This window comes from Siniperca chuatsi, linkage group LG12 (assembly GCF_020085105.1).
Source record: "Siniperca chuatsi isolate FFG_IHB_CAS linkage group LG12, ASM2008510v1, whole genome shotgun sequence".
Classification (NCBI taxonomy): domain Eukaryota; kingdom Metazoa; phylum Chordata; class Actinopteri; order Centrarchiformes; family Sinipercidae; genus Siniperca; species Siniperca chuatsi.
The window spans coordinates 17,989,053-18,000,147 of NC_058053.1; the positions used below are offsets into that span (position 1 = coordinate 17,989,053).

Below are 11,095 nucleotides of genomic sequence, written 5' to 3' on the forward strand. Positions count from 1 at the left end.
CTTTATCGGCAGCTGTAAGATAAATGCAGTGGAGTAAAACACAATATTTACCTTGCACAGGGGTAGAAAAGTCAAATGTACTTAAGTAAATGTACTTCATTACTTGGTCACAGTCTCTTAATGGTACAAAACGCCCACATCCACAGCGCACAGTTCTGCTATTGGCTTCAGCACCCAATATAACGTCAGGGTCTAACCAGGACAGTACGAGCCCTAACTCAACCTTTTTATCTTAGTCACATGGGTTGCTCCCATTCGTACCCTCCTTAAAGATCCCTCTGCTATGCTACAGAAGGTCAGAGTTACTGTAATTCCTTTTAAAGCTGCATTTGGTGTGTATAAAAAAACAACTGATAATAGACCTTTGATTAAAAGGAAATAAGGAGAAAACAATCTGTTATTAGATGTGTGCCAGTCTTTGGTTTGAGCAGCTACAGTCAACCGCTAGTGCTCATTGATAATTATAGCGACTATTAGGCCATAAAAAACTACTGTATAAAGCACTTATGAGGGAGGATCAGACACAATTAATCCAGACTCATAACTACAATTTCCAAATACACAAAGAATGTCCTGCGTGAAAAGGAAATGTTTAACCACCTGTGCAAATTTCAACTAAAACAATAAGCTCTTTATTATCGTTTATTGGGGCTTTATTGTAACTTAATTTGCTTTTTATCTGTCCACATGCTGGTAAGATGATCAACCCTTCACACTTATTTAAATACTAATTTAGTTATCACTAAATTACAATTTACAAGTCTATTTTAGCACTGTTGTCTCACTTTCATATATTAGTGTTTATGTATATTCATGTATTTGAATGATTCAGTTTTTAGATTATTTATTAGATTGTATATTAGTCTGTATTAACCACCATAAACAGGGGAGAATTATCTAATTTCTGCCGTACATCTCTGACATGTGAAACCTTGAATCACATGAGGCAGTATAAACCTGTATGGAAAAGTGAAACAAACACTGTCCCTTCAGGAGATGTGTAAAGTAACAACTGTAGCTGCAGACAATCCATGCTTGTTCAGTGTAAGTGAACAAGAATAGGGCGGTTTTGTGCTTGTGCTGATTTTATGTTTGAACCTACTCTGGCAAGTGTGATTTGTTCACAAAAAATATATCTGGTGCTTTTCAAAACTGCTAAGACCAACAGAAATGAATCTTTTAGCTGCCTTCTGTGAGGTTAGAGTCCATGAACGCTGTGTTATCTGTATCCGATGAAGTTATCAGGATGTTCATATGAAAAAGTGACCTCTGAGCACTGAAATGAGGTGAATAACAAACTACACTTTAGGTTTAATAATAGTCAGTGTGTACATTTACTTCTTACTGTATACCACCAGAAGCAGGCAGGTCAAGTATAACAAAAGTGCTGCCATCATAACAAGGAGATTTATGCTATGTAATATTCATGAATCAGTCACAGTAAGTAAAAATGTTCAATTTAATGAGGTGAAAGTCATTTTCAGAAATCAAGACAAAACAACTCCATCAATGCTGTCACAGCTTCAAACTCAGGTACCTTTCTATTAGGCCTAGAATAGATCTGGAAGGGTACAAACTTAAAAAAAAGAAAAAAAGACTTGGGATGGATACAGGGAGGGAAAGACAAGTAGTCATGGCTTGTGGTTCAGAATCGTCCTGAACGCTCTCTGTCTCTGGAGCGACGTCTCTCGTGGTCACGGCCACCTCCTCGACCTCTGTCCCTTGAGCGGGATCGCCTCTCTCTCGATCGAGACCGAGACCTATGGCGGCTGTGGAAGTGAAGAAGGAGAAATTATGAATTGCTATAAAAACAACTACACAGGCAGGTTTACTCAAGTGCCTGAATGAGAAGTAATGGATAAGTTTGTACCCCTTCCTCCGACGCCCATAGAGCTCTCTCCTCAGTTCACGTGAGATGGGCTTCAGATGCATGAAGTTGCAGAAGCCACCACGAGTGCATTCCCTATGGAGAGAGGGCAACAGTTAGAGCAGAGAAAAATAAGACCGCATGGCAGACGAATCACATCGGAGGTGTCAAGGTCTTTTCAGACGGTAAGCGACACTCCGCCTGCGTACCTGCAGGCTCTCACTGCGCTCCTTGTGAATAGACAAGCAGACAAGTGCTCCACAAGTAAACGGCAGGCGCTCTATGTGTGGTAACCATGGAAATGGCTTCTGTGCACTACTGTATCCCTGCCGGTACAACTGTATTTTTTTTATAGGCTATAGCAAGATATTAAAATATCTAATAGAAAATATTGAAAGAGTCTATAACTAAATAACATAAGTACTAAACTTTCAAATTAGTTCAGTTAGTAAGTTTCTTAGTGAGCTGAGTTTAGTTCAGAGTACGCTAGCTAGTTGTCATTAGATTAAAGAAAGGTCATTATAGGTACATTCTATCCTGACTTCAAGACAGGAGCATTGTGAATACTCTGCACTGCGCATTGTGTAAAAAAAAAAAAAAAAAAGTTCAAGACAATTCAACTATGGCATCGGCGTGTGCATGAGACAAGGACAGTTTGCCCGCTCCTCCCTACCTGCCCCCTCACTGAAAATGAATTACTAGGTGTGCCAATCGCTCCCTGTCTGAAAAACCATTAGACTGTCAATGAATGAACAAGTTTCACACAGTGCCTGCAACAGACAAGCTTATGTATGCTGATGTGGAAAGATAATAACCGATACTGTTAACAACAGAGACTTTGAACAAAAGCTTTAGGTCGGAACCTATAAATCGCTGAAGATATGATAACAGGCAGCCCAGAGTGGACAGTAAATAGTGCTGTATAACATGTACACCCGGTGCGTGCTACAAAATAATATTAAAAACAATAAAATAATTCATATTAGACATATGTTTTTGATTACACAAAAAACTTCTCATTTTAAAACAATTATAAATCACATGGATGAAAGTTAGTGTGAGAAAGTACTCCCCTACCAACAGGACAGCTGTGCCACAGACAAATATCAATATTTTACTTATATTTTTAACTTTATCTGTGTGAAATAAATTCACAGACTGACAAGCTGCTGCTAAGCTCCATGTCCAGAAAGCCCAATTAATTGATTAAAATATTAATGTGATCTACTAAAATATAACTGAGGGATTCAGTTATACGCTTAACTGCTATCTAGCTACATCGTGGAGGGGTGGGGCGCCCTGGTTGCCTAGGTGTTCAAGCGCTGACCATGAACAGGAAAGTCCCTGGTTCACATCCTTAGTTCATGTCACTCCCCATCTCTCTCCCCCCTCATTTCCTGTCATCTACCTACTGTCGCTGTCAAATAAAGGCAAAAAATCCAACAACATACAGGGCTGGAAAAACGCAGGCAGCTATATCATTTGTTGACCAACAGACTCAACACTTTATGGGGGACAATTGGGCACAGGGAGGTTGTAGTGACTGTACGTTTTATATTTTAAAAGGGGTCATTGTTGCAATAGTGCGCTCTGGCTCAACCCTGAATGGGCATGTCCTACAGTTGTATGTAAAAACTGTGTGGAACATCCTCCTTGGATCTTGCAAAAGAATGAATGCCTGAGTGTTTCAAAGAGTGCATTGTTTCTTCTGGCTCTTTATTCAGGTCTCTTAACCCTTCCTACCCACAATCTATTAGTGGTTTATTATTGATTATTCTCTTCACATCGATCCTATCACGTAGCACTCACCCCATTTCATATTGGCGACAGCAGGCTTCTCTGAAGTCTGTGACTGGAGAGAGCTCAGCATGGATGGGCTGTCCATTAAACCACCGATTATTCAGGTCTATCACGGCCTTCTCGGCATCCTCTTCATAACGGAACTACAAAGGACCATCAAGGGACAGACAGAATGTAGTTAAAGGGAAAATTCACCGGCTCAGGATCCAAGCTATAAAACCATGGCATTACAGTAGTGGTAGCATATGCAGCTTTTAGACCTGACACCCACCTTCACATACACATTTCCTACTAGGTGGTCTCCGAGGTTGTCACATACGTTCATTTCCTCCACCTCTCCATACTTTTCTTCCATCTCTGTGAAGACCTCCTGCGAGTATGGGAGAGAAAAATGGATTGTGACGTTATGTATTTTATTGCTAATTGCAATCCTGAGTTATAATCCATTAAAAGGAATGGTTTGACATTTTGGGAATCCCTTTGTGGTGGAGAGTTAGATGAGAAGATTGATACCACTCTCTTAACTGTAGGGTAAATATGAAGGTACTGCCAGCAGCTGGTTAGCTTACTTTAGCACAAAGACTGGAAACAGGGGGAAAACAGCTAGCTTGGCTCTGTCAAATGGTACGAAAATCCACCTACCAGCACCTCTAAACATTACTTTTACATTTTATCTCTTTTTCTTTAATTCATACAAAAAACGAAGAGTTCAAACGACAATTTGCAGCTTTACAGGGAGTTATATACCGGATATTTCTTGTCTGGGACCAGTAACTTTCTGGAGTCTCTGCTGGTTGCCTGGCAACTCTTGTTTTTTTACACTTCAGTTTTTGTACTCATTAAATAAACAAGAGCTTCAGAGGTGCTGGTAGGCAGATTTTAGTACTGTTGGACAGTTCACATTTACTGTACAGGTATGCAAGTGGTATCAATCTTCTCATCTAACTCCACAAGAAAGCAAATAAGCGTATTTCCAAAAATGTCAAAACTAAATTAATTCAATTATTAATTAATTAAACTAATCCTTTAACTATGTACTAACACCTTCAACTTTTTAGAAGCTTTTGTGACATGTATTATTCAATGGACACATCACAAACTTAAAAACATCCAGAAACACAAAAATGAACAATGTATTTTGTGTTTAGATTTTTTTTTTTGATGACTGAGGTCAAAGACCAGCAAGACTATCACATATGTTCTGAGCAATGTGTAAACAATGCCATGTAATTAATGCTTAAAGTTTGAATGTGGAACAACAAGTCCACTATATTAACTGTTAAGTAATAGTCAGGTGCTGATAAGCTATACACTGCAATAATATATGTCAGGTCAGTGTCATTACACACCGTTCAGTACTTTGCAAAATAATTTTATTGATCTGATGACTGATCTTGACTGACTAACCCTTATCTGACTGTTTCTGCCACCTTATGACTGCTACTCCCCTGAATCTTTTTAGGCCTACATTTAGATAAAACTAAATAAAATTTTGTTTATTCACGTGTGCAAAATAGCACCACTGCCTGATGGGATTCCCTGATGTTTTAAAACAAAGTATTAATGAGAATTTGTTAAATGGCCCAATTATCATGATGTTATCAACAGCTACTTACTATATACAGTTTTAGCTGATTATGAAGGATTCTTAAATTCTTTTCCTCAAAAGAAGTTAAAGAAAATGTACCAGCGGCAAAGTGGTATGGTCAAGGTTTGAGGCAGAGCCGCACTACATGAGACAATATTCAGAATGGCATTAGTTACCTCAAAGAACTCGTCATAGTGCTCCTGCATCTCCATGTCACTGATGGCACCTAGTGGTAATAGGAGAATGATGACAGGAAAAACAAAACAACTAAACATGGATATAATTTATGATTTCTGCAATAAATTCTGTGTTACACAAACTGAGACAAACAAATGCTGGACATGAGGTGCTGTTTTCAGGAGGGTGAATGACTGGACTGAGTGGCATGAGGGCAGGTAGGCGGAGCTTGTACAGCCTGTACAGTTGAAACCAGACCAACATGACAAGGGTGCCACATGGCGCTGATGCCTCAAAACTGGCTGTTTAGGGACCGATCAATGGTCAGTTCAAATGCAGCTTAATCCCTGCTTTCAGTAGGCAACATTTAAATACATTAGAGAGACGTCGGATGAGACTCCTTCCAGGTTACAGTCTACTTATTTTATGTTGCCCTCTACAGCGCCAGCCTGCTCGTCACTACCTGTAATCACATCATGCAAGGTATTTGACTGCTCTCATAGAAAATGAACAGGAGACAGCAGCTATGCCTGTTTCACCAGGTTCAATCTGGCTGTACCTATATGCCACTGTTATATGTAGACCTTTTTCATGCAACTTAGTTTGCATTAAATTGTTGCTTTAAGTTAATTGAACTGCATTTCTGGCAGCTACTCAAAATGCTGATGTCACATCATAGGACTACTACTTGGGTACTACCTGGACAAGTCTCAAAGATCAGTGGCCTAAAATTCACTTAACTCTATCGTAACAATATTGATAAGATTCCAGTACTAGTTTCTGCTTTTCCTAGACAAATTCTTTTACTCAGTAATTTATAGGGTGAAGGAGAGGAGCAGCACACAGAAGTGTTGGAGAGGTGCCGACCACGACAAAAGTACAGGTGTGGAAGAGAAGAGAAATGGTCGCACTTTCGTTGTCACAATGCAGAAAATACTTTAATAATAAAGACTCCTGACGTTTTGAAATAAAAGTCTTCTGACCCCACAAATGTTTCTTTTGGAACAATTGTTACATACCAAATAAAAATAAGACCTTGCTTTTCCAGCATTGGTTTGAAGACAAAATCCTATTGGTGAGTCAACTTTTCAACAGTGAGGGTTTTGACTAACATATGTTCAATTCATTAATAAATTTGGCCTCCCTATTACACCTAAAGAATACTCAGCACATCTCTATTATCTCTTACAGTGCATATAGAAAAGCTGTGAAAATGTATATTATCTGTATGTCTGTTGGTGTTTTTATTTAAATGCATGCTGAAAATGTAGCCTACCCCATAGTTTTACTTCATTACGGTTGTTTGTTTGTTTGTATGTTCTGTCTGTGTAAATTCACTGGTACTCTAAGTTCCTGACTATTCTACGTGTTGTTGTACACTTCTGTATGCTTGTTCTGTGTTTACCAATAAAGACTTTGTGGATAACCCAATACTTACCGTAGTCTGATCAGTTGACAACATAAACAATAATAGATGGACAGCTTGTGACATAGGAATAAGAAAAATAAAATCCTGTGAGTATTAAAGATCTGTGGATTACGAATTGATGTATAATTATTGCTATATTCAGGTACTTGACAGAATTCCCATATGTATGTAAAATTAACTTAGCAGTGGACACTTGCTGACATTGTCTTAATTGTGACATGATTGGTGACACATTGCTTTATGTTTAATAAACCAATCGCTGGTAAATAAACATTTTTACCAGAATGATTACAACTTTCCTGTGCAGTTTTACGCTGTTATGCCTGTTTAAAACTCTACTGCTGCCTACATAGGGGTGATGGGAGACAGAGAAAACATGGGTGTATGATCAGAGAAAAGAGAAGTCTTACAGGTCAGACCATCAGCAGACTGGGCACTGTTTTGAGGGTTCCGGTAAATGTTCAGGAGAGCAATCGTCTGAAACACAAAAATGTGGATAATTTGTTTTGATTAGGGCTGGGTATCGAATCTCAGTGCTTTTTTGATAGTGACCAAAATGTGTCAATTGCACAGATAATCAAAAACTGTCAAATTCCAATAATTATAATAAAATAACTTAGATTGTAAAGTACACTATTCAGATTTCAAATTCAACCAGACAACACACAGAAAAATAATCCATATTATTTTTTCGTATATTCGTATACCGTCTATTGATCCTATTGTTTGAGTACAAAACTATCTCAAACTCACTGATTCAAAAGTAAGGCAAACAATCAAGATACTAAATATGTATCTTGTGCATTTTCACACCTGAGTGAAGCCATGGGGCCAGTGCTTAAAAACACTGTATTGATTGAAGGTTTTGTCTATATATTTTTTCATTACAGTCTACAGTAACCCTGAAAATATGCATTAACCATAATAAAAAAGCCCTGTACCATCATTTTTATTTCTTAAATAAGAATATTACTTCTTAAACTATATTTGCAGAGCCAACACATGAGACTGAAAACTAAATGTCATACTTAAAATTTATAAAAAATTAAATTAAATTGATAGTGAAGGGGGTCTCTGAACCTAAAACACATTAAGAAAAATGTAAAAACCACATGGTTGTACATGTGTGTAAAATATTGCCTTGAATATATTTCAAATAAATTATTAAACAGGTAGCAGATAATACACTAAAAAAGGCTGGCTGTACTGATATGGTTTGGCAGCACAATTAAATATTGTTCATCTATAATATGCATGTCAGGTCTTTTCTAAGGAAAAAATAGCACATACAAATTACAAACAATAAGGGTAAGCAGAAAAAGCCCAAAGTTTTCAGTGTTTCATTTTTGTGAATATTACTGGGATGCTATATCTGAGTTTCATCCCTGCCCTGTCAAAGATGAGTATGACATATGATTAAGATGTGTGGATCACAGATAAAACTTGCAACTAGTTCAAGTGAAGTGAAGTAGATTTCATTTGTAAAGCCCTAACACTAAACATTACATGGTAGATATGCCCTTTCAGACCTAAATATCCCCATAATTTCCATTTGACATGAGAAAAATACTGTATTCCCTTATCAGTTTGTCTATAGCTATACATTTTAAACAAAGAAAGAATGATCATACCTGGCTGAATGTCGGCTTATTGTGTAATCTGGAGCAGCGGTCACCATGTCGACAGGCACCGATTTTAAAATAAAAAGAGCAGTTGACCCTAAAGAAAAAGAGACAAGAATAAAGATGCGATAAGATAAACAAGAAAACATAAAACACTCTAGACTTTGTCATTATATTTGAGAAAAAAAATATGATAGCTTTGATGTTCAGACAAACTGTTCTCGTGGTACTTGAAAACCTACACCTTATGCCAATTCTTTTTATTCAGAACTGATTAAGTTACGATTTAAACAAACTGTGCGAAGTACATTTTCCATTGTGGGCTCCATTGCAATTAGTTATGGGAGCCTGGAGCCGTGGCTCTACAGACTGTGAACTCGGCAGGCTTACAAACATCCCTTCTGACAATGTTTCGTACTATATTCACAAATGTTGTATCAAACCAGCTCCATCTACGCATGTTCGTCATCTTGTGAGGATCAAAGATGGAACAGATTTGACAAAACTGACAAAATGCAGATGCAATCTGGCTTGTAGGGGGTAGTCTAATTTTTCCTCCTTTTGTAATTTAGCCTATTGACTATGTTAACTTGAAAGTCTGCACCGAATTTACGTATGCCCACTAAGGATGGGTATCATACCTCAATTATTTTTTTGATACTAATCGAAATGCGTAAAAAGTATTGGTATTGATGTCAGATTCATAATCTGGTTTACTTATTCGATGATCTGTTTGTTCCTGTTTTAAATCAAAATGTTTCATTTCATTTCTAAAATATAAGTATGAAAAAAAAATATTGCTTTGGTGTTTTTGTCTTTGGTATATTTGTCTAGGGCTGTAACCAATTATTATTTTCAATATCAATTAATCTGCAGATTATCAGTCACGTTTTGTCCATAAAATGTCAGAAGATCGTGAAAAATGCTGATCAAAATTTTCTAGAGCCCGAGGTGATCTTTAAATTGCTTGTTTTATCCATCTGTCCAACAGTCAAAAACTCAAAAATGACAAAGAACAGCAGCAAATCCTCACATTTCAGCAGCTGGAACCAGCAAATGCATTTTTGCTTTAAAAATGACTGAAATGATAAATCAAATACAAATAGCTGCCAATTAATTTTCTGTCAATCAGCTAATCAATTAACCGACTAATTGTTTCAGCTATTTGTGTCTATCACATTTGATGTCATTTGGGTAAATAGTTGGATTGAGCTAGAGCGAATTTTATTAAAAAGTTAAACCAAAGAAAAATGTATGTTTTGAAAATATACTTAACCATCACCACTTCTATAAGGGGCCCACCAATACCAATATAAACAATTATAATGTGGCAAATACTCTGTCAGCTTAGGGTAAAAAGCTTTTCAATTAACCTAGTTTTAAAAAGTTTCGTGTTTAGTGTAGGGTTTAAATGAGGGCAATGCATTAACTGTCGCCTAGCAACAGCTGCCGTTAACTAAAGGAGAGAGGCGAGCGCTAGGTAGATGTTGGAACAAAATTTTATTTTTAAAAAGAGTTATGCTCTTTTTACGACGTTACGGGATGCATTTAGCAGCGGATATACACCTGCTCTCATTCATCAACGTTACTTTGAATTCACATCCAAAAACGATAAGTAACACTATGAGATTAAAGGGTTGAGGAACAGTTGACTTGCTTAATAACACAGTTAGAAGCTAACGTTAGCTTAGTTGCTGTATTTCCCGCTGTAACAAAGACTTCTATCCGGGTTACAGAGGATAACTAGCGTTAGCTAGCTAATTCAGGGCTAGATAGTAGTTAGCTAGAGTATCACTTTAACTCGAGTTTAATTAGTAATTAGTATTATATTTAAATTCAGAAAAAATAACTCGTTGAGACTGTTGTTTCCTGACTGTCCCAGCATTGTTCAGCACCCAGACGTTGCAGGAGCTAGAAGTCGCAGCGTGGTATTTTACTGACGTTAGCTAACGTTAGCTTGCTAGCATTAGCTGTGAGTTGCTAAAGCCAATGTAACGTTACCAGCTACAGACTGTAAACACCGCTCTATATAGGATTACTAGTCAAAGCGGACTTTATATGAAATAGTTGACGGAAAAATGCTTAACAATCAGCTGAATCAACGTTAATTACTTACTTATCTTTCTCTGTCCCAAAAATGGACGCCAGGTACTCTGCCATCTTGGCTGGCCTGTGTTCACCCGGCAGCAACAGGGACAAGACTTCCGCCCCACCTGCTTCAGAATAAATGTATAATCTCCACAAATAAATAGCTACTGACAAAACCTGATTTTTTTTGCACAAAGCCTGCACAAATTACATTAACATATAACAGTTAATTAGGTAGACCTGGGCAATCTGATCACATATGAATATCACTGCAATAAATGTTAAATGTTTTGAAGCTCATACATAGCATACAGTAGTACTAAAACATTTATATACAATGTGTAGTTTTTGTTGACACTGTCTCTGGAAGTTCTTGATTCAACTGTGTTGGTTTTAGAGTCCATAGTTTGGTGTTGCACTGGTTTGCAGTGTGTATGTCAAAATACTCCTGTTATGTCCTCATATTATCATTTAAACTGTAGTAAAAAATACAAGCCCTCAAAGTCACTGTACAGGTTTTATTT

The 11,095-nt window shown here is 37.3% G+C and overlaps 1 protein-coding gene across 1 annotated transcript; it reads right to left on the bottom strand.

Moving 5' to 3' along the window:
• Positions 1-1,445: 1,445 nt before the first annotated feature.
• Positions 1,446-10,753, bottom strand: u2af1 (U2 small nuclear RNA auxiliary factor 1). The gene is made up of 8 exons (XM_044216589.1): positions 10,600-10,753; positions 8,493-8,580; positions 7,272-7,338; positions 5,432-5,481; positions 3,939-4,037; positions 3,677-3,810; positions 1,871-1,963; positions 1,446-1,769 (listed from the first exon to the last, which is right to left on the bottom strand). Exons 1-8 carry the CDS (start codon positions 10,641-10,643, stop codon positions 1,646-1,648), a joined length of 699 nt encoding a protein of 232 aa, XP_044072524.1. The 5' UTR covers positions 10,644-10,753; the 3' UTR covers positions 1,446-1,645.
• Positions 10,754-11,095: the final 342 nt, after the last annotated feature.